A 22,512-nucleotide genomic window follows, 5' to 3' on the forward strand; every position below is an offset into this window, starting at 1 on the left:
GTGCTCTCACTCCTTCCCGGCCCCCGGGGGGGTCCTCCCCTTCCCTCTCCCCCTCCTCCATCTTCTTCCTCTGTGATCCAGCTCCAGCAGAGCTGTTTCTGCTCTGTTCCGGGCTCCAGCCTGGCTGGAGGGGACTGCCTTCCACGGGCTGAGAGAGGGGTCTTCTCAACAGGCCGTTGGACTTTCTTAACAGGGGCCTTCCTCTTTGGCATCTTCCTCCGGACTGAGCTAGGGGTGGGGGTGGGAGTGGGGGTTGGGGTGAGGGTAACTGCTACTGTCTGCGGGAAGTGGCCTGGTGAGCAAAGGCCAGTTTGTTAACCAGGATGCCCAGGAAAAAGGCTCCTCAGGGCAGTGGCTGTGGGAGCCAGCAGGGGGCGCCTGTACGATTTGGGGGAATAGTGAGGTATCTGGAGCCCTGGGTTGTGGCGATCCTCTGGAGAATGGAACGGCAACCCACTCCAGTATTCTTGCTTGGAGAATCCCATGGACAGAGGAGCCTGGTGGGCTACAGTCTATGGGGTTGCAAAGAGTCGGACACGACTGAGCGACTAACACTTTGACTTTTCACTTAGAGCCCTGATCTCCTCCGTGTCACAAAATGCCCTTGGTCCCGCGGACAGATCTTTAAGTCCCCTTTGCCCTGAGGGTGATTTCTGGAACTGACTGTGGTCTTGTGCCCATTTTCCCAGTACTCCTGGCTCTTCTTCTTGTCCCGGGGGCTGGTGGGGACTGGCACAGCCAGTTACTCCACCATCGCACCCACTGTCCTGGGAGACCTCTTCGTGAGGGACCAGCGGACCCGTGTGCTGGCCATATTCTACATCTTTATTCCTGTTGGAAGGTTGGTATTACCCTGGATCTACTTCTCTGGGTGGTAAACTGAGGACCAAAGGGGTCAGAACAGGGGCTGGGCTGGATGTAGGAGACATTGAGCAGAACGGGTTGCATTTGAAACCCAACTCTACCTTCCTCTCTGTGTCACTTTCTCTCTCTGAGCCTCGGTTTTCTCATCTGTAAATGGGGCCACGAGCACCTACCTGTAGGCTATGGTGGGGGTTAGAGATGTGTAATGGAGATGCTCCCTGCATACTAACGCACTCCTGGAGGAGGGAGAAAGAGCAGCTCAGCAGTGTGGGCTACACAGGGAGGGGCTGACTCTGGGAGGTGAGGCAGGGAACTGTGTTAGGGTTGGGCCACACACCCCGCAATGGGATAGGACAGAGTGGGCTTTGCAGTCGGACCCCTGAACTCTGACTTAGGTTTCCTGAAATCACCTGACTTGGGCAGGGCTGAGACTTGGAGAGGCGGGATGAGTGGTCCTTATATAGGGAGACAGTGGATGGTTGGGATGGGCCTGGAGCCAGAGATCACTGGTGACTTACCAAGGGCAGTGGACATCTGGGCCTCATGTGGCTCACTTTCCCCAGTTGGGAGCTGCTGAGAGCTGGCTCCCTGGGGTAGGGGCACCCTGGCTCAGGCTGGCCTTGGGGTCTTGGGGCCACCTGCCTCCCCTCACAGCCCATTCCCCTCCTTCTCTGTTGCAGTGGTCTGGGCTATGTACTGGGGTCAGCTGTGGCAGAGCTGACTGGGAACTGGCGTTGGGCCCTCCGAGTGAGTCCAGCTTCCTCTTCTTCCCTCTGCTTTCCCCCCTGGGCCAGCGGGGACTTTCCAGTCTCCAGTGGCCTTTGCCCCTTGGCACAGTGTCTGGCGCCATGGCGGGTGTTCAGACATCGGCAGCTTCAGGGCTGCGTATGGACCGTGGCCTCTGGAAGTTGTGCCCCTGGTTCACATCCCAGCTGTTCAGTTTGCTAGCTGTGTGATCTCAAGGAAGTCACCTCCCTCTTTGGGGCCTCACTTTACCTATCTGTAGAGTGGGGAAGTAAAGCTACCTTATGGAATCTTAAGGATTAGTGAGGCAAGGGACGGGAGGACGCTTGGACAGGGCTGGCGTGGCAGATGGAGGTGTGGGCCAGGAAAAGAAACCCTTACTGGAGCAGCAAGAACTCTACAGTCAGTGTCAGTGTAGTCAAGCCTCCAGTTCTCAACCATGTCAGTCTCACTGATTCTAACAGAGTAGTGTCAGTACAGGACAGACAGGTATTAAGTCAAATCCAAAGGGGACCATGCTCCCCAGAGAGCCTGTCCTCTCAGGGGTGAGGGGATGAGAAGCAGTGGTATGTCAAGCTCTGTGTATAACCAGCTCCTCCGATATGAGCCCATTTCCCCTAGCCCCCGGGGCACAGAGCAACCGAAGAAACTGGTCCACAAAGTTCAGTCACAGCTGGGATCTCCTGGCTTCCAGGAATGTGGCCCTGAGCTTCCTGGGCCCTCCTGTCCCCAGATCATGCCCTGCCTGGAAGCTGTGGCCTTGATCCTGCTTATCATGCTGGTTCCAGACCCACCCCGGGGAGCTGCTGAGAAGCAGGGTGTCGCAACCACGGGGGACCCACAGAGCAGCTGGTGTGAGGACGTCGGATACTTGTGGAGAAAGTGAGTGTCTCTACTCCTCCCTGCATGTCATTGAAAACCCCTCTGCCCACCCCAGCATCACAGCCCTCCCTCCCTCTGCCTCCAGGGAGCCCTCCCTGCCTGCCCCAGTATCACCACCCTCCCTCCCTCCGCCTCCAGGGAGCCCTCTCTGCCTGCCCCAGCAGCATTCACAGCCCTCTGCTTCCTTTGAGTTCTCTGTCACCAGCTGAGATGTTGCTCCCCTACTCAGAGGCCTCCCTCTGCCTGCCATGAGACAGAATTTGGGCTGGGAGGGAGGGAGCTCCGGCCTTGGCTCTGCCACTGCCTTATCCCTGAGTGACCTGAGACTTGGAGCCTCACTCCCCTCATTTATTCAGCAGACATGGTTCTGTAGCTTTGCCGGCTTCTCAGGTTGTTGGGAAGATGCCCAAGTGTATAATGCTCACCTCTCCGAGCCTCATGGGAGAGCATCCCTCCTCTGTTCCAGGCATGGCTGGGGAGGTAGGTTGGGGTCACCTACCCAGGTCTCATAATTTACCATAATATGGGGCATGGACCAGACTCCACTTCTTTGTTACAGAGCCATGAGCCGAGTGGAGGGCAGGGAAGAGGGACAGATTGCTGGAGAATGTGATGTTGGATTTGGGTCGCTCTGGTGGGGGAGACTTGATCCTCAGAGAGGAGGGAGGAAGGCAGAGCGGGAGCGAAGGTGTGGAGGTGGGAAGGGCAGGCAGCCTGCTTAGGGGGTGTCGGTGGAGGATCAGGGACCACCTGAGTGCCCAGGAGATGGAGGATGGGAGCAGACAGGCTCCGACAGCCCCAGCCCTCTCCCAGCTCCATCCAGAGCACTTTTCCTCGTTGTTCAGTCACTCAATCATGTCCGACTCTGCGACTGCATGGCCTGCAGCACATCAGGCTGCCCTGTCCTTCACTGTCTCCCCGGAGCTTGCTCAAACTCGTGTCCATTGAGTTGGTGATGCCATCCAACCATCTTGTCCTCTGTCTCATTCACTTTCTCTTTCAGCTGGAGTTTTGTGTGGTCGACGCTTGGAGTGACAGCCATGGCCTTTGTGACTGGAGCTCTGGGCTTCTGGGCCCCCAAGTTTCTGTTCGAGGCCCGTGTGGTGCACGGGCTGCTCCTTCCCTGCTTTCGGGAGCCGTGCAACAGCCAGGACAGGTGAGGGACGTCTCGGCTCTTTTTTGGCCACACAACACGGTATGCAGGACCTGAGTTCCCTGACCAGGGATCGAACTGGTGCCCCCTGCAATGGAAGCGTGGAGTCTCGACCATGGGACTGCCAGGGACGTCCCCAACGTCTGGGCTCTTGATGGGGAAGTTCTTGGGGTCCTGAGTCCCAAGACTCAGTCTCTGGGCGGACACCAGGACTTGGGGCTCACTGGCCTGGTTCTAGCTCAGGCAGAGCTCTTGCTGCTGAGTGGCCACAGGCCACTCCCTTGTCCTCTCCGGGCCCCAGTCCCTGTCTTCTCGCTCTTGGGCCACTGTGAGGGTCCGGAAGGCACTTGGGGGTGAGTGAGGCTTCTGTGGAACCTAGGGAATGGTGGGATTTCTAGGCAGCCTTCCTTCAGAGGGACCTGTAGCATGAGGTTGTCCCATTTTACAGATGGCAAACTGAGGCACCAAAGGAGATTGTGATTTTTTTTTTTTTTTTTTTGGCTGCACTGTATGGCATGTGGGAATTTAGTTCCCCAGCCAGGGAACTGAACCCGTGCCCCTGCAGTGGAAGTGCAGAATCTTAACCACTGGACCGCCTGGGAAGTCCCAGGATATTATGATGTTTATCCTGGCTCTACAGCTAGATTCTTATCTCCCCAGAGGCAAAGACTGAGTCCTAAAAGTCCCCCAGCAGCTTGAAAAAGTGGAAAAATAAACCAGGCCTCCATCCCACTTCAGACATTCACTGGCTGTGCATTCCTGGGCCAGTGATTTCCACTTTCTCTGCTTCAGCCTCTTCGTCTAACTTGGCTCCTTCCCAGAACCTGGGTGAGAAACTGACCTGGGAGTTAGTGTTCGGGTCCTAGGGCTGATGGACCGAATGACCGCACACTCAGTAGCTTCGAGCAACAGAAATGTTTCCCATAGTCCTGGAGGCCAGAAGTCCAGAATGGTTTCACTGGGTCAAAAGCAAGTTCATCGGGGCCGCGCTCCCGATAGAGGCTCTCGGAAAGCCTCCTCCTGTGCCGCTTCCGGTGCCTGTGGGCGGCCTCTGGTTGAGGCCGCATCACTGCATCCATGGTCACATTGCCTTGTCCTCTTCAGTCTCATATCTCTCTCTTATAAGGACATTTGTAGCTGCACTGAAGACCCACCTAAAAAGTGGAGGAAAATTCCTCTAGCTCAAGAACATTAATATAGTCACATCCACAAAGATTATTTTGCCCATACAAGGGAACAGTCACAGGTTCCAGAAGTTAGGACGTAGATGTCTTGGGTGGGGGGCATTGTTTAGCCTACCCCAGGGTGGGTAGAAAGCCCTGATTCTGCATAGATTTTAGGTGTTTTTTTTTTTTTTTTCCTTAAATATTATTTATTTGGCTGTGCCGGGTCTTAGTTGTGGCACGTGGGATCTAGTTCCCTGACCAGGGATTGAACTCGGGCCTCCTGCATTGGGAGCATGGAGTCTTAGCCGCAGGACCACTGGGGAAGTCCCCAGAACTTACCTGTTCATACACCCTCCTTGGTTAGGCTAAGCCCTCGGGTGAGGGTTGGATGGGAGCAGGAAGCTGCAGTACACAGGATTCTAGCTCAGCCAGAGGGAAAACTTCCAACATCCAGAGCCCAGAGGGAAGGGGCAGCAAGGGGCTACTGAGTTTCACACCCCTGGGGTCATGTAAGCAGGCGTTGGGTAGCTGCTTGCCTGGGCCACTGCACAGAGGACCAGCACAGAACTTGCAGGCCTTGAGGACCCTCTTGGCTCTGGGAAGGCGATGTGGGGGTGGGGACACTTCATGGTAGGTGTGTCTTCTGTCCACCCCTCTGGTCAGGAGCTCTGGGGGGCCCCCATCTAAATCACTTGTCCGAATAATCAATCCCGGGTCTTAGAAAGGTCTTGAGAGCCTGCCAAGTTCGGCTCAGACCGAGACTCAGAGGCAGATAGCATTCATCTGGATTCGGGGTCACTTGACCAGGCTGAGCTGGAGCCTGGTACAGCTTGGAAGCCTAGGAAGGTTTGGTTAAGCACCTTTAAGCTGCCTAAGGACACACGTGCTTTGTTCAGTAGGAAGAGAGCCAGGGGACCCTGGTTTTGCTAGTGTGGGTCTGTGTGGCCTCAGGCAGGTCCCTGTCTTCTCTGGAGAGATTTTTTTTTTTGGTGACATTCAGTTTGTCAGTAACCATGGTCTTGCATCTGTCGTGTTCTTACGCCTTGGTGGGAGCCATGGAGGTAATGGCAGGCACCTGGCACTTTTGGAAAGGTTTGGCTCTGGGAGAGGATCCTGGCCAGGTGGAGAATGGTTGGCGGGGGGGGGGTGGTGCTCCAGGTAGAGGGAAGAGTGTGGGCCAAGACAGGGAAGCCGGAAAGTGTAGGGTAAGTTTAGAGAATTCTCAATCATTCGTGCAGAGTGAGGGAGGGAGACAGGAAGGGAGGTTACACAGGTCAGCTGGGGCCAGTGCTGCAGTGCTGGGCGGGAGCTTCGAGGATGACAGGAAGCCAGTTAAGGGTTGGAAAAGTCTTAGTTACATTTGTTTTTGAGAGTTCACGCTAGTCAGTCTCAGCATCCCTTTGCCCTTCAAAGGAGGCTTGGGTCCATCCTTTGCACTAGGATGGACCAGCAGGATGAAGATGTATATTCAGATCCTGGTTCTGTCACTTACTAGCTGGGTATCTTGGCCTTGACTTTTCTTAACCTCACCTTCCTCACCTGTTCACTTGGGAATTCTGGGAGAGATCAGTGAGCCATTTGCTTAACATATATTGCTTGTTCCAGACTCTATGCTCCCAGCCTAGAGTCAAGAAAGTAAACCAAGCCTGGTTCTGTTCTCCAGGAATTCACAGTCTAGTGAGTGATCTTGATGATAGAGACGCAGAAGGTGCTATAGTAACTGAGAGTGAATGAATCAGCAAATGGACAGGGGAAAGCATCCCCAAAGAGGAGACATTTGTGATGGGTCTTGAAGGATGTACATGGATCCCTGAGCAGGGTCCCAAGGACCCAGGTTAGGAGGGAGGGGAAGAGGCCCACAGCCACATGCCCTGCAGGTACCAGATCATGTGGCTCAGCTGTAAAGAATCTGCCTGCAATGCAGGAGACTCAGGAGACATGGGTTCAATCCCTAGGTCGGGAAGATCCTCTGAAGGAGGGCATGGCAACCCACTCCAGTATTCTTGCCTGGGGAAATCCATGGACAGAGGAGCCTGGCAGGGGGTCATAAAGAGTTGGACATGACTGAACGCACACACACCAGATCAAGCACTGGAGGGCAGGTGGCTGGACCCCTATCCTGATCCCACTGCTGACCAAGCCCTCTCTGCTCTTTTCCATCAGCCTGATTTTCGGGGCACTGACTGTTGTGACTGGCATTATTGGGGTCATCCTGGGAGCAGAGACTTCAAGGAGGTACAAGAAAGTCAACCCTCAGGCTGAGCCCCTCATCTGTGCTGCCAGCTTGCTCGCTGCAGCCCCCTGCCTCTACCTGGCTCTCATCCTGGCCCCGACCACCCTCCTGGCCTCCTATGTAAGTGAGGGGCCCTTCAGAGGTGGGAGTGGGCTGCGGTGGGTAGGGAACTCCTGTTTTGCGTAGGCTGACACTGTGCCAGGTCTTCCCAAATGTTATATTTATCACTCCTTCCAGGTGAAGCTCTGATATTCCCATTTTACGGATGAGTAAACTAAGGCATACCAAGAACCTCAGCTAGGAAGGGGTAGAACTAGGATTTGAGCCTAAGCTTTTATGACTCTAAAGTGTGTCCTTTGAGCTCTTGGTTAATGCTTTTTTTAAAAGAAAAAAATTATTTCACTGCACTGGGTTTTCATTGTAGCACATGGGATCTCAGTTTTGGCATGCAGGATCTAGTTCCCTGACCAACGATTGAACCCCGGCCCCCTGCAGTGGGAGCATGGACTCTCAGCCACTGGACCACCAGGGAAGTCCCTCCTAGTTAATGCTTTGATTGGAGATAATGGGACCTCATTTCTTTTAAAAATGATTCTTCTACTGTATTATTCTAGTCTAAAAGTATGCAGGGAAAGTCTCAGTCTTTTATCTTCTTCTCTATTTAAAATCAAATGTAGAATATTTGCCTGGAGGAGTGTCATAAGCTAGACCAAAGTGGGTAGATATAACTGTACTGTCCTTGGTAGGTGGCACCTCCTTTAAGGTATGAGGGTTTCTCACCAGCGTCCTCAGCCTTGATTGGGTTTCCACTGAAATTCCTGGGAAATAGACAAGTTCTGTTAGCATTCCCTCCCGCATGTGCTCTTATTTGGTCCTTATCATACCCTTGTCCCTGGAGAAGGAAATGGCAACCCACTCCAGTTTTCTTGCCTGAGAATCCCATGGGCAGAGGAGCCTGGCAGGCTACAGTCCATGGGGTCGCAAGAGTCGGACACGATTTAGCGACTAACCCACCACCACCATATGCCCTTGTTGGAAAGGGTTTTTCTTATCCCCACTCAACAGATGGGAAAACTGAGGCCCAGAGACAGCCGCACCAAGAATGAGACAGATAAGCCTCTAACTCCACCCCCGCAGGCTCCAAAGTCTATGTCCTTCATGCCACATTGACCCTTGTCACCCCCATGGGAGAGAAACAGAGGCTGGCATACACCAGGCCAGCCTAATAAATGCCTTAGTGCTTATTGGCCGAGAGCGTGACTGGGATCATCATCTCCAGCTGGTGGGGACTGAATGAGCCTGACCTTGCAGGGAGGCGGCGGCCCCGGGCAGATGGAGGCCCTGTTGAAGGCCTGTCTCTGCATTGGCTGGGCCCGCGGAGCCCCTGCCAGCTCTGCTTCTGCCACTGTGTTGCTTGGCTCTGGGAAGTGGCTCCTTGGCTGTGTTGCGGGGACACAGCTGTCCCCCCTCCGTAGCCTGGTGCATCTCCAGAGCTGGATGGCTCATCTAGAAATGACACTGCATCTTGGCTGACAAAGCCAGCTGGAGAATCTCTTCTCTGGGCCTGCCCTGGGGCGTGAGGGGCTGAGGGGCAGGAAGGTGGGAGGGTCTGGGACATGTCCACCCTCCTGTGTTGGGAACCTGCTTCTCCCTGTGGCTCCCACAGGGGCCGGACGGGATCCCCAGAACTCCTCATCCTCCTCCTCATCCCTCTGGATGCCCTGACCAGACCCCCTGGCCACTTCCATGGCTCTGTGCTCCTGAGGTCCCGAGATTGAGGCTCCAGCTCCCCCCAACCTCCCCACACCCCACCCCTGCCCACTAACACCAGTCATAAACCCTAACACCTCCAAACCGCCCCTCTTCTCTTTTTCCTTTTTGTAAATTTGTCTCCTTAATGGACTTAAAAAAATAATTTCTATTGATTTATTTATTTGTGACTCTGCTGGGTCTTCGTTGATGTGCAGGCTTTTCTCTAGCTGTGGTGAGCGGGGGTTACTCTCTGGTTGCCGTGCGCGGGCTTCTCATCACGGTGGCTTCTCTTGGTGTGGAGCGCAGGCTCAGGAGTTGTGGCCCGTGGGCTGAGTTGCTCCGCGGCACCTGGAATCTTCCCAGATCAGGGACTGAATCCACGTGTCTCCTGCACTGGCAGGTGGAGTCTTTACCACCGAGCCACCGGGGCAGCCTCTGCCCTTGTCCTCTTGGTCCACTCCATCCCATCTTGGCTCACACCTTGCTGTCTTTCTCTGGGACTGTCCCAAGGACCCAGCTTCCTGGTCTCCTTGTGTTCCTGCTCCCCCACCACAACCTGTTCTTCTCGCACTGCCAGAGTGACACCACAGACCTTTCCTGATCAGAAGCCTTGCGTGGCTCCTTGGTGCCTCCGGAAAACTAAGTCTGACTCCTCATCCTGGCATTTCAGGCCCCTCATGGATGGCCCTGATATCCTTAGTAGCCTTATTCCTATGTGGTCCTGCCATGCAGTTCCCGCCTGGTTCCCAGGACACGCCCCCTGCGCCCTACATCTGGGCTCTCCATCTGCTCTCTCTACTCCCTCCCCTTCTCCGTGTGCCTGAATCATTCTGGGCCCTCACGGATTGGCTGGAGCACTGTCTCTCCATGGAGCCATCGCTCATTGCTAGGTCCTACCCTCTCTCTCCATCCTCGCCACTCTTCAGCACTGTCTTCCTCGGGTCCTGGTTACATATGCTCTTATCGCCCCTCCCAGCTGGGCCCAGGTTGGTTCTGATCTTTCTCAGCCCTCCTAGCTCAAAGCATGGTGTCAGGCTGGTGGGGGTGGGGTGGGGGTGATCATTGCTCATTGTGTGAATGGTTGAGGGACCAGCTATTGTTGTTCGTTCATTTTTTTTTAAACAACTATTTATTGAGTGCCTACCAAGTGGCATGCTGGTTTAAATGCTGTGGATATATCAGTGAATAAAACAGCCAAAAATAGCTCTGTTCTTAAGGAGTTCACGTTCTAGTTGGCAGAGATAGCTAACAGGTAAGATATATAAGTAAAATTCACAATATGGTGAATTATGGGATATTTAGGGGAACAGCGTGCCAGGCAGAGGGAACGTGCCCTGAGGCAGGAGTGTATCTGGTAGGTTTAGGGACCAAGAAAAAGGGCACTGGGGCTAGTGTGGAGTGAAGAAAGGAGAGGAGGACAGAGAAGTGATGGGCCACGTGGGCATTGGGTCGAGCTGGCTTTTACTGAGAGTGAGTTGAAGTTTTGTGTTAAGGAGCAGGTGGTCTGGCTTATGTTTATTGAATCTATTGAGATGATCATGTCATTTGTCCTTTATTTTATTATTATGGTATATTACATTGATTGTATGTTTAACCAACCTTGCATTCCTGGGATAAATCCTCTCTTGGTTATGGTGTAAAATCATATTCATATGTTGCTGAATTTGGCTTGCCAGTATCTTGCTGAGGATTTTTGCATCTCTATTCATAAGAAATATTGGTCTGTAGTTTTCTTGTGATGTCTTTGTTTGGTCTCATAGAATGAGTTGACAAATGCTTCTTCCTCTTCTATTTTTTGGAGGGGCTTGTGAAGGATTTGTGTTAATTCATCTTTAGACATTTGTTCAGATTCCCCAGTGAAGCCATCTGGTTCTGGGCTTTTGTTTGTGGCAAGTTTTTTTGATTACTGACTCAATATTTACTTGTTATTGGTCAATTAAGGCTTTTTATTTCTTTTTAAGCCAGTCTTGGTAGTTTGCATCTTTCTAGGAATTTCATTCATCGTATTCTCTTATAATCTTTTTAATTTCTGTAAGGTTGGTCATAATGTTCATTTGTGATCTTAGTAACTTGAGTCTTCTTTCCTTTTTTCTTGGTCAGTGTAACTAAAGGTCGGTCAGTTTTGTGGCCAACTGTGGTTGTATTGACTTTCTCTATTGTTCTTCTGTCATTGACTTCTGCCAGTGAAATCACTCTGACTTCTGTGCTGAGAATGGACTTCCCATGAGGGTGGAGAGTGCAAGAGCAGAAGTGTCAGGGGTGGTCAGAAACGGTTGGATTATAGATACACTTTGAAGGTAGAGCCGTCGTAATTTCCTGATGGATTCAGTGTAGAGTGTGAGAGAAAGAAGACTCAAAGGCGAGTTCTAGGATATTAGCCTGTGCAGCTGGAAGGAGAAAGAGGCCATTAACTGAGATAGGAAAGTAGGCAGGAACAATGGAATCTGGGGGGAGATGAGCAGCTTGGTTTGGTACCTTCTGAGTTTGTGGCAGGAGGTTGACATCCAAGTAGAGGTGTTAGTGGAGTTGGGTACACAAGTCTGAAGTCCCTGGATATGACATCACCCCTGAAACTTCAGAGGGTGGGAACTGGCTGCAGTTCACCATGAAGGATTGTTAGTAGGTTTTGGAGACCTATGCGGGTCAGTATCAGAAAGGGTGGCCAAAGGGGGCTGAGGAATTGGCTTCTGTTCAAATTAGCTTCAAAATAGGAAGTCACTTGAGTGTCTTCCATCCACCCATCCCTCCATCTATTGATCTATCCATCCATCCATCCACCCCCCCCCCCCCCCCACCATCCATCCTTCACCTTCTCAGATTGAAGGAAGCACAGTTCTTCCTGTACTTTCTCTGCCAGTCCTGGGGAAATTGATAGGCTCCAGGGGAAATTGATGGGACTTCCTGGGAAGGCCCACAGGAATGTGGGCATGTGTGCTAGTGTGTGCGTGCATCTAAGTGTGACTATATGCAGGTCTGTGAATATGAATGCAGATATATGTACTTTCGTATGTGTCCATTTCTGTGTACCCAGTCATGCTCTATGTATATTGCAGGTACATGTATATTCATTGTATATATGAACAGTGTGTATGAGTGTGTCATGGGTGCTGTTTTGAATACATGTCTGTGTGTGAGTGTGCACATTCATGTGTATCCAGGCAAGCAGATAATTGTGTGGGATGTGTGTACACACGTGTCTGCAGCTGCATATAGCTTTTCTCCCACTGCTTTTGTGGCTGCATTGCATCGGAAGGAAGGGTTTGGGGAAGCATCGTGGGCGTGCTCGTCCCCAGTTTGCTGAAATAGGGCCAAGTCATGCTGTATGTTTCACGGTGATGAGGTTTCCCGAGCATCTGAAGTCTGGTCTGGGGGCTTCTGTGGGGGAGCCTGTGCCCTGGGGCCCACCTGCAGGAGCAGAGGGTTCCTTCTCTTCCCTCCTTCCAGTCCCCTTGGCAGGGAAACTTGACTTCTCGGCTGTTAATTGGGATCCAGACGCGCACAGCAGGTCTTGGCTCACACCCTCTTCCTTGGCCTTCTTCCCAGAGTCGCTGCCCTTCAGAGGAGAAGGGGTTTGTATTCAGTGGAGGGACTGAGCTCAGGGTAGGAACTCCATCATCGCTGGCTTGGTAGCTGGAGGCGATGGTTGAACACTGGCAGTACCCCCTTAGGTGGGCTTTGTGGTCCAGAGGGAGGAGCTGGTATTGGGGGATGGCAACAAACATGCATTGAGGCATCTGAAGGACCTGAACCTGTTCCTGCTTCTTCACTACCTAGCTGTGTGAGTTAGGGCAAGATCTTGACCTTGCTGAGCCTCAGTTTTCTCGGCTATAAAATGGGAGTGCTGGTACTTTCCCCTTGGTTTAACTGAAGAGATAAATGAACTCTGGGGCCAGTTGTAGTTACTCTAGATATATAATGGAATTTAGTGGTTTAAAAAAACAGGAACCCTTATTTTGCTCATGACTTTGTAGTTTGGACAAGGTTGGAGTGAGGGTAACATATCCGTTTTCCACTTGGGGTTAACTAGGCAGAAGGGGGGTGGGAACTGGATGTCAAAGGCTAAGAGCTGATGGCTGATGCTGGCTGTTGGCTGAGACCTTAGCTGGACATACTGGCTAGAGCAGCTGCCTGTGACCTCCCCATGTGGCTGGGCTTGCTTACAACATGGTGGCTGGCTTCCAAGGACTAGAGTTTTGAGAGAGCCCGGTGAAGCTGTATAGTCTTTGATGACATACCCTTGAAAGTTACGGAGCTTCGCTTTCACGGCATTCTGTTCTTCATTGGAGCCACAACTTCTTGCTCAGATTCAAAGGGAGAGAGAATGGATTTACTCTTTTTGGTGGAGACTAGTAGTGATCTGAAAGAGCATGTGGAAATATTGCAGTGGCTGATTTGGGAAAATAGTCTGCTCTGTGGCCCAGAGGCTCATCCTTCACTGAGCCCCAGGTCCCATTGCTATCCAGCATTATGGTGCGCTATATCTGGGCACACGCAGCCACGAAGCCCCACAGGTGTACCCCCCCCCCCCGCCGCCCAAGTCGTCTCTGGTTCTGTGCTGCTCTTCTCGTCTCACAGGTGAGAAGCCTGGAAGTGGGGGGTCTTTACCCTCACACCCTGCTGGGCTTCACGGGCTGAGGGAGCAGAGCTGGGGACATGGTGAGGTGGCTGCAAGGCAGGTCCTAGCCAGGATGAGCAGAAATGATGTTCACTCACTTACCCAGTATTTCCCAAACGTATCTTGTGTGCCAGGCTCTGTTCTAGGCTCTGAGGGTGCATCATTGAACAAAACAGGCAAAAATATGTATGCAACAAAATAGATATAAAATAGGGGATTCCCTGGTGGTCCAGTGGTTAAGACTCCATGTTTACAATGCAGGGGGCATGAGTTCAATCCCTGGTTGGGGAACTAAGATCTCACATGCTGTGCATGCGGCCGAAAAAAAAAAAAAGATGTAAAATAAATGGTGAGTTAGATGGGGCTGAGTTCTGTGGAAAAGGACAGAGTGCGGAGAGTGGACAAGGAGAGGGACTGGGCTGTGCCATGAGGTCAGGGAGGCCTCACTGAGATGGTGATGCTTCAGTGGGAACCTGAAGCCAGTGAGGGAAGGAGCCATGTGGATAGGGGGGTAGAGGTGGGGAGAGCCCTCCATGTAGAAGGAACAGCAAGTGCAACGGCCCTGGGCAGGGGAAACATACTGGTGTCTTCTAGGAAATGCGGTTGGAATGGGTCCAACCAGGGTAGAGCAGAGGAGATGAGGTCAGAGGGAGTGGTAGGGGTGGAGAGGGAGGTGCTGATTGTATGGAACCCTGTACATCAAATGACTTTGGCTTCCAATTTAAGTGAAATGGGAAGCCATTAGAGGATTTTTAGCTCAGAGGTGATGCTCTGACTGATGGTTTGTATCAGTTAGCTGTTGCCAAGTAACAAATCATCATACCACTTAGTGGCTTCAGTTAATGATTTATTCTTATGATTCTGTGAGTTGGCTGGATGGCTCACTCCATAGCTGCCTTTAACTGGGAGACTGGGTTGAACCTCCAAGCTGATCTCATTTGTGTCTGGTGGTTGGCTGGGGCTCCTCCATTCGGTCTCTCATCCTCCACTGGCCCAAACTCATTGCTTCCATTGTGGTCTCAGGGCTACATTCTCAGAAAGCAGACATGGAAGCTGTGAAGTCTCTTAAGGCCTATGCCAGGAAGAGCATAGCATCACTGCTGCCTTACTGCATTGGTTGAAGCAAAGGGTAAAGCTGGCCCAGTTTTCCCCTTGGGAGAGGACTGTACAAGGATGTGCATACCAAGAAGCATGATTAATTGGGAATTGTTTTGTTAAATTTTTAAATTTATTTATGGCATGCAGGATCTGAGTTTCTTGACCAGGGATTGAATCATGCATCCTGAAGTGGAAGCATGGAGTCTTAACCACCGGACCACCAGGGCAGTCCCAGCTGTGGACTTTCTGTAACTACCTGGGCTTCCCTGGTGGCTCAGACAGTAAAGAATCTGGTTCGATCCCTGGGTTGGGAATAGCCCCTGGAAAAGGAAGTGGCAACCCATCCGAGTATTCTTGCCTGGAGAATTCCTTGGACAGAGAAGCCTGGTAGGCTGAAGTCCATGGGGTCACAAGGAGTAGGACATGACTGAGCGACCAACACTTTCATTTTCACTTGTAACTCCCTAGCGTGTGGCTTAACAAGGTCTTCCTGGCTGCTGGGATGATAACAACATGAAATAGATAAAGATAAGAGATAGGAAAGCCCATTAGCAGACTTTCCAATAATGCAGGCAAGAGATGCCTGTGGCTTGGATTGGGCTGGTTGTAGAGGAAGTGTAAAGAAGTGGTCAGATTCTGGGTGTGTTTTGGAAGTAGAATCAACAGGATTTCCTGATGGGTTCAGTGTGGGGTGTGAGAGAAAAGGATGAGAGAAAGGATGACTCCAGGGTTTTTGGCCTGAGCCATTGGAAACACAGAGTTGCCATTTACTGAGATGGAGGTGCTGAGTTGTTTTTTTGTTTTTTTTGCTTTTGAAAAGAGTAGGATTAGGAGTTCAATTTTAGACATTTTGAATTTGAGGTGCCTTTTGGGACATTCACCTGCAGATGTTAAGGGGCAGTTGGAAATATATGAGTCTGGAGTTCAGGAGAGAGGTCTAGGCTGGTATTTAAAGCCATGAGGCTGAATGAAATCAGCACGGGCCTGACCTTGAATAGAGAAGAGGAGAGGACAGAGGATGATACTCTGGGGCCCTTGACACATCAGGGATGTGGCAGCCACATGCTACCACAGTGAACTCAAACGTTGAGACCAGCAGTTCAATCCAGCACACTCTATCAGTGCCCTTTCTATTTTTATTTGGGGAAAAATTAAAAAAAAAAAAAGCAAAACCAGAAAAGCCTGAAGAAGAAAATAACAGCTTTCCATTTTCTCATCCTCCAGAATCAGCTACTCTTAACATCTTGGCCTGTTTGTTTCCACTTTTATGTGACCATCCTTCTATATGTGTCTCTCAGTGTATAAACATAGGTTTATGTTTTTAGAAATACTTTTATTAAACTGGGGTTATATGGAAATTTTTCTTGTTTCTTTTTAAAAAATTGTTTGTGCCTTGTGATACATGGGATCTTAGTTCCCCAACCAGGGATCGAACCCTTGCCTCCCACATTGAAAGTACGGAGTCAACTGCTGGACCACTGGGGAAGTCCCTATACGATAATTTTAAAAACAGATTTATTGAGATGAAATTCATGTGCCATGCAATTCACCCATTTAAAGTGCAAAATTTAATGGTTTTTAGTATATTTGCAGAGGTTTGTAATCATCACCACATCAATTGTAGAACATTTCATCACCTCAAAAAGAAACTTACTAAGGGACAACAGAGTAAATGCATTTCTTGGACTTTCTATTAAAAAAGAAACTCTATAGTCATATAAATCATTCACCATTTCCCCCAGCCAGCAGCTATACGTAACTGCTAATCTGCTTTCTGTCTTTATAGATTTTCCTATTCTGGATATTTCATATACATAGAATCACGTAATGTTTCATTCATTAGTATGAACTTACCTGAAGAAATTGAATTGAAATCAAAGGAATTGTTTAACTTCAAATTAATTTGAAAATTTTGGACTTATTGACGAATTCTGACCAGCTTTTTTTCCTTTTTTAAAAATATATATTTATTTGGCTGCACCAGATCTTAGTTGCAGCAGTGGGATCTTCTATCTTCATTGCAGCATGCAAGATCTTTAGCTGTGGCATGTAGGGTCTAGTTCCCTGATGAGGGATGAAACCTGGGCCCCCTGTGTTGGGAGCACCAAGTCTTAGCTACTGGACCACCAGGGAAGTCCTTTGAGCTCTTTCTTTATTGAATTAATATTCAATATAGTTTGAAAGTGCTTCCCCAGTGGCTCAGTGGTAAAGAATCCACCTGCAGTGAGGGAGATCTGGGTTCAATCCTTGGGTTGGCAAGATCCCCTGGAGGAGGGCCTGGCAACCCACTCCATAGAGGAGCCTGGCATGCTATAGTCAATGGGGTCGCAGAATTGGACACGACTGAAGCGACTGAGCACACAGCTGGTTTGGAACCATTATTAGAGATTTCCTCCTGCTCCTCTTCCTGTCCTTTGTCTTCTAGGTCGGGTTCTTTTTTCTTCCTCTCTTTCTTCTTCCTTCTCCATCTTTGTTTCCTCTGTTTCTCTCTCTCCTTCCTTCTCCTTCCCTCCTCCTTTCTTTCCTTCCCTCTTTCTCTTCCCCTTCCTTTTGCCTCTCATCCTCTCTTCCTTTTTTTCTTTATTTTCCCTATTTTCTCTTTCTTTCCTCCCTCCCTCCTCTCTGCCTTCCTCCCTTCGTTCCTCTTCTTCCTTCCCTCCCCACTTGCCTTCCTCCTTCCCTCTCTCTCTTTTTCTGTATGTTTGCAGAGTTCACATGCTGCTTGCTCTCCCCAGCCTGGGTATGGGCAGCTCTGCTCTGATGTCACAGTGCTGTGATGTAGTATGGGTGACTCTCTGTTTTCTTCCACCCTATTCCTGCCTTTCCTGTGACTCTTCTCTTCCCCAAAGGGGCTGCAGCTTGAGAGTTGAGTGTTAGGTTTTCTGTCACTGGAGGGAATTGCAGGGCTCAGGTAAGGTGGGAGTGGCTTTGTTAGAACACCTGGACGCTGCTCTTTCTTCTGGGATTTAGGTAAATGCTCTATCACAGGGTTCATTCTACTTAATGACGGGGTGTATCCCCTCTTCTGGGATGGGAGCTGTTTTTAGGTCTCACGTGAAGTCAATAACTGGTGTCATTCATTCACTTTCTCCACTTCTACCCATTTCTCCCCAGTAGCTTTTGCCATTGGGTCTCAGTTAAGAGTGGAAACAAAGGACCCCTCCTCAGTTTATTTCCCTCCAGATATGGAGGTTTTGGAGAATAGCTTTGGGGAGGGAGAGCTAGGAAGGGCTATATTTTCTACCCTAGAATCATCTGGGTTTTTTTTGCCTTGTTGCCAATATTTAATACTTATCTCATTAAGCTTTGTTCTTTTCTTTGGTGAAAAACATTTGTCCCCCCTGGTGTAAATTTTTTTTTTTTTTTACTTCTGGGGGATGGGAGATCTATGATGCAATTGCAACCTTCCATTTTTACAAAAGACTTCTCAGCCTTTTAGCTAAGATCAAGTGTAGTATGGGAGCTTTCCAGGTTGCAGAGTGGTAAAGAATCCACCTGCCAATGCAGGAGACACTGGAAACTCAGGTTCGATCCCTGGGTTGGGGAGATCCCTTAGAGTGGGAAATGGCAACCCACTCCAGTATTCTTGCCTGAAAAATTCCATGGACAGAGGAGCCTGGCAGGCTCCTCTGGTAGGAGAGCCCCCCCAAACCCCCCCAGGCTCCATCTCTTGCCGTGGGATGGCAAAGAGTCGGACACAACTGAGCGACTGAGCACGTTTTTACCCAGGAGTTGCTCCAGATGACCTTTAGGCTCCTTCCAGCCCAAACCGGGTTATAACTCTGAGTTCTCTAGTGGCCGAAGGAGAGATGCAGCTACCACGACAAAGCAGAGTCAGCATGGTGGTCACTGAGGCCTTCACATCCGGGAGGGGATGCTGCCTTCCTCAGCCTTGGAGATTCCTGAGCAAGGACCAAGGATGTAGGCCCCACATCTGCCCAGTCTGGTGCCAACAAGGGAACCTTGTGTGGTGCTTGGCAGGGAGCAGCCAGGATATGTGTCCACCCTGTAGCTGTGGTCAGGGTCAGCTGAGGGTTCCAGAGTTGGTTTTGGGATCTGCTGTCACCCCTGGCTGAGAACCGAGCACAGTTTAGTGACTCAGCCTTGCTCACCTCTCTGTGATGCTCCAGAGGTCTGGGATGGGGAAGGCCTGGGAGGGGCTGTGGACAGGGCGCCTGGTCTGGGCAGTCTGGCTGGCATGCAGGAGGTGCCTCCTCAGTGTACAGGATCGAGACTGGTGGGCTGTGCAGATAGCCCAGGTTGGGGGGGCTCTCCTACCACTTGGCCCTTGGGGGCTTCTTGGATAATTTTCTCTCGTATCTTGAGCTGAAGTAACTGAGACTTGCCAGGGGCTGCCTCAGAGGGGCTCAGAGAGACCCACCTACCCTTCTTCTGAGGACCCAGTCCCTGCGGGAAGCTAGCAGGTGTCTCTTCTTGGATGGGCAGAAGAGTCCGCTGTGTCAGCTGAGTTCTCCAGGAGGACTGGAGCCCATTCCCCACCTGCTCGCCTCCCAGGCTGCTGGCCCCTGGGAGCCGGACGGTACCCTTGTGCCCTGAGCCAGTTCCTACGGTTACAGGCTGGCAGGCCCAGGGGTGAAGTGTGCCAGCCAGCCCAGCAGCTTGCTGACGACCAGTCTGTGTTGAGGACCTGCATCCTGACTGGCTCAGCCACACTGGGTGAAGAGTTGACCCATGCAAGGGGAGGATCAGCCTTAGCTCTCCCCGAGTCTCCATGAGCCTTTGGGAGATCTTTGCTTCCCCCCTTCCTGGGGGCACCTAGAACCCACTCTGCAGTTCAGAGGTCAGTGACTACCCAGTTGGAAGAGTGAGATGGACCAAGGTGGAGACACTGTCCTTTCTACCACACAGGGACTGAGTCTTCTCTGGAGTAGGTGTTCCAGCTTCCCTCCTGCTCCCTGCCCATGCCCACCTGTGCCTGCACGTGTACACAAGGAGGGGTGATGACGTGTGTGAAGGTATGAGTGTGTGCACGTCCATGTGTATATAGGTGCCTGAGTGCAAACGCAAGAGTATATTTGTGTATCTGTATATGTGTATGTGGGCTTCCCAGATGGAGTTAGTGGTAGAGAACCTGCCTTGCAATGCAGGGGACATTTAGAGACACAAGTTTGATCCCTGGACTGGGAAGATCTCCTGGAGAAGGGCATGGCAAGCCCCTCCAGTATTCTTGCCTGGAGAATCCCATGGAGAGAGGAGCCTGACGGGCTACAGTCCTTAGGGTTGCAAAGAGTCAGACACAACTGAAGTGACTTATCAAGCACATATGTGCTTATCAAGCACAAGTGTGCCTGTGTGATTGTGTGTGCGTGACTTCTTGTCCACATCATGAGACCACAAGCAGGCATGTGTACATGCTAGGCTGTTTTCCAACAGGTTCACCACAGCAAGCCTGCATCAATGTTGTCAGCCACTATCTGCTTGGTACTCTTGCCATACATGTTTTTATACTTGGAATGTCATCCCTGTTACGTGCTTAGGTGTTTCCTTGCGGTGTGTGAGTTTTGCATCTCAGGTTTTGGGTCTAGGTGTGTGTGCCTGGGTGTTGGAGCTCATGTGTGTGTGTGTGTGTGAGATGAGGACGCTTGTGTCTGTGCGTGCTTGTGTGGTTTTGTGTGAGTGCATATGTGTGTGTGTGCATGCCTCTCTGTCTGGGGGTGACTCAGGCTAGAAATATTCACCATCACTGCCCCAACTCAAGGGGGAAATCCTCTTGAGTCTGAGATGGAAAAGGCCAGGGACTGCGGGGCTTCATGCTTCTCAGGCTCCCAGTGGCATTCCCAGGCCCTGTGGCCTGGGGGATGGAGTCAGGGTGCAGGGGAAGCATGTGCCGGTCCTAAGGGGATGAGGGCAGAGTCAGATTTCCCTTTCGGAAGTCCCCTCTGGGGCTGCTGTTGTGGAGGGGGGATACTGGGGCCTGGGAAACCGGTGAGGAGGAGGGACTGGCCCAGGCCAGACAGTGGATGGGAGGAGGGGGCAGAAGGGAGGGACATCTAGGATCAGCATGGACAGGAATCAGTGTCTGGAGGGGTGTGAGGGCAAGCAAGGTGTGGAGGAGACACCCCACCCCACCTCCCCCTGTCTGTGTCTCACCAGGTGATGGGGGGACAGGGGCCATCCAGGAGCAAAGCCCCCTGGGCAGTTTGCTGGTGATTAGCCTGATTTGCACACAGCCTGTGGGGAACACAAACAGCACCCACTGAGGTTATCTCCTAGGTTATTTTTTATTCTTGTTTTTTAAAATGTATTTGGCTGTACCGGTTTTAGTTGCAGCATGTGGGTCTGGTTCCCTGACCAGGAATTGAACCCAGGAGTATGGAGTCTCAGCCACTGGACCACCAGGGATGTCCCTCTCCCAGATTTAGAAGCACAAGCTCTTGGCACATGGAGGCACCTGGTGGGGTGTGGGGCTGGGGAAATCAAGACCCAGTGGGTGGTGATCTCCTCGGAGCGGCCCCATGTGGCAGGGTGGGCCGAGCTGTCTACTCTTAGGGGGTCACACCTCTCTGAAGGAGTGACCCTCCCTGAGCCCAGGCGGCGCCTCAGGAGGCTCTGTAATTATGGGGTGAGGAGGTGGCCTCTCCCTAGCCGGGCCTCTCTTTGCCCTTCAGAGCTGCCGCGTGGAGACAAGGGTTTGGTGGCTTGGGGTGGGTTTCCAGGTGTGTCTGAGGAAACCTGGCCTCCTCTGGCGGTTTGTTCAGCTGAAAGGCTCCATTGTGGCTGCAGCTTCCCTCTGATCGGCTCTATTTTGGGACAGGATCCACCCTGCCCCAGCTGGAGGAAGGAAAAGGTGTATTTCAGCGTGTCCTGTGGGTGTGGGGGGCGGGCAGGGGGCAGAACGCGGCCCCAGCAGAGAAAGTAGCTCGGAGTGGCTGGTGCAGGGGGTGTGGAGGGTAGGACCCCGCCTGTGAGCTGGAGTGGGAGGGGGACAGTGGCCTGGCCGGCCCTGGAGGTGGGAGTTGAGGGGAGGATGGGCGTGAGCGGTCCCCGCTTTCATGTGGCCCCAGGAGACTGGCTTGGCAGATCCTGTCTAGCTGGAATGTGGGTCTGCGGCCTGCCTGCGCCCCACCTAAGGCTTGCCCACCAGCCACTTCCTGATTCCTAGCCCTGTGGATGCCCAGCCCAGGCCCAGAGGAGGCCTGCCGTGCCCTCAAGAGTTCCCCAGTTTGTGGAGGGCCAAGGCCTTGTGAGACTGGGAGAAGACCCCTGCTGCGTCCCCTCCCCAGTGGGTCCTGCCCTCTCTCTGCAGCCCTGGCCACACTCCTGCCCTCCCAGCCTGGCAGGTACCTTCTGGCCTCCTCGCCTCTGCTCACCGGCTTCTCTGCCTGGCGTGGCCTTGGGGCTCTTCTGGTCACATCCCGATCCTGCCCATCCTTCAGGGCTCTGCTCAGTGCCACTTCTACGTGGAAGCCCTCCCTATCCTGAGCTTTCCTCTGACTTCCCTTGTACCAGCCTCGCCCTGCGCTGCAACTTCTGGGACCTTTCAGAGTCTCCCCCCGGCCCCCTGACAGCTTCCTGTCCCTCATCTTGTCACTGGGGTGAGGGGATCACCAGAAAGTGATTTGTGACCTGGGCCTGATCCTTCTCATCTGTAAAGTGGGAGTCATGGTATGTGTCTTACGAGGTGGCTGAGAGTTGGTTGACAAACGGAGACAGGCCCGGCATGTTGTCAGTGGGCAGGTAGTAACCCTTCAGTGCCTCTGTCCTGGGTGCTTGTAGGCCTTTGGGTCCCAGAGCCTGGGCTGCCCTGGGCAGAGCCCCGTGACTCCAGGAATGACTAATTCCACTCCAGCAATAAGCTCTCAGGAGCTCTGAGAAATGAGACTTTCCCCTCCTTCCTGCCTCATTAAACTCTTCTTGAGTGAGTGGAATGAAGATTGTCCTAATCCTTTGGCATGAGGTGGGGGGTTCAGGGAGCTGGGGGAGACAGGCCCACAGCAGCCTCCAGTCACCCGCAGATAGGCAAACAGGTTTTCTGAGCCCCATA

At 51.9% G+C, this 22,512-nt stretch overlaps 1 protein-coding gene across 4 annotated transcripts in view; it reads left to right on the plus strand.

Moving 5' to 3' along the window:
- SPNS2 (SPNS lysolipid transporter 2, sphingosine-1-phosphate) overlaps positions 1–22,512 on the plus strand; it is a 109,988-nt gene that overhangs the window by 31,552 nt on the left and 55,924 nt on the right. For all 4 annotated transcript variants that reach the window (XR_011561958.1, XM_070772864.1, XM_019982555.2 and 1 more), the window contains 5 exons: positions 690–841; positions 1,545–1,611; positions 2,342–2,490; positions 3,494–3,646; positions 6,973–7,162. Coding sequence is in view for 3 of the 4 variants with exons in the window: in XM_070772864.1 (XP_070628965.1) it covers positions 690–841; positions 1,545–1,611; positions 2,342–2,490; positions 3,494–3,646; positions 6,973–7,162 (711 nt within the window). In the remaining variant the exon portion in view is untranslated. The remainder of the gene's footprint in view (positions 1–689; positions 842–1,544; positions 1,612–2,341; positions 2,491–3,493; positions 3,647–6,972; positions 7,163–22,512) is intronic.

The sequence above is a fragment of the Bos indicus genome, chromosome 19 (genome assembly GCF_029378745.1).
Source record: "Bos indicus isolate NIAB-ARS_2022 breed Sahiwal x Tharparkar chromosome 19, NIAB-ARS_B.indTharparkar_mat_pri_1.0, whole genome shotgun sequence".
In the NCBI taxonomy this organism is placed as follows: Eukaryota; Metazoa; Chordata; class Mammalia; order Artiodactyla; family Bovidae; genus Bos; species Bos indicus.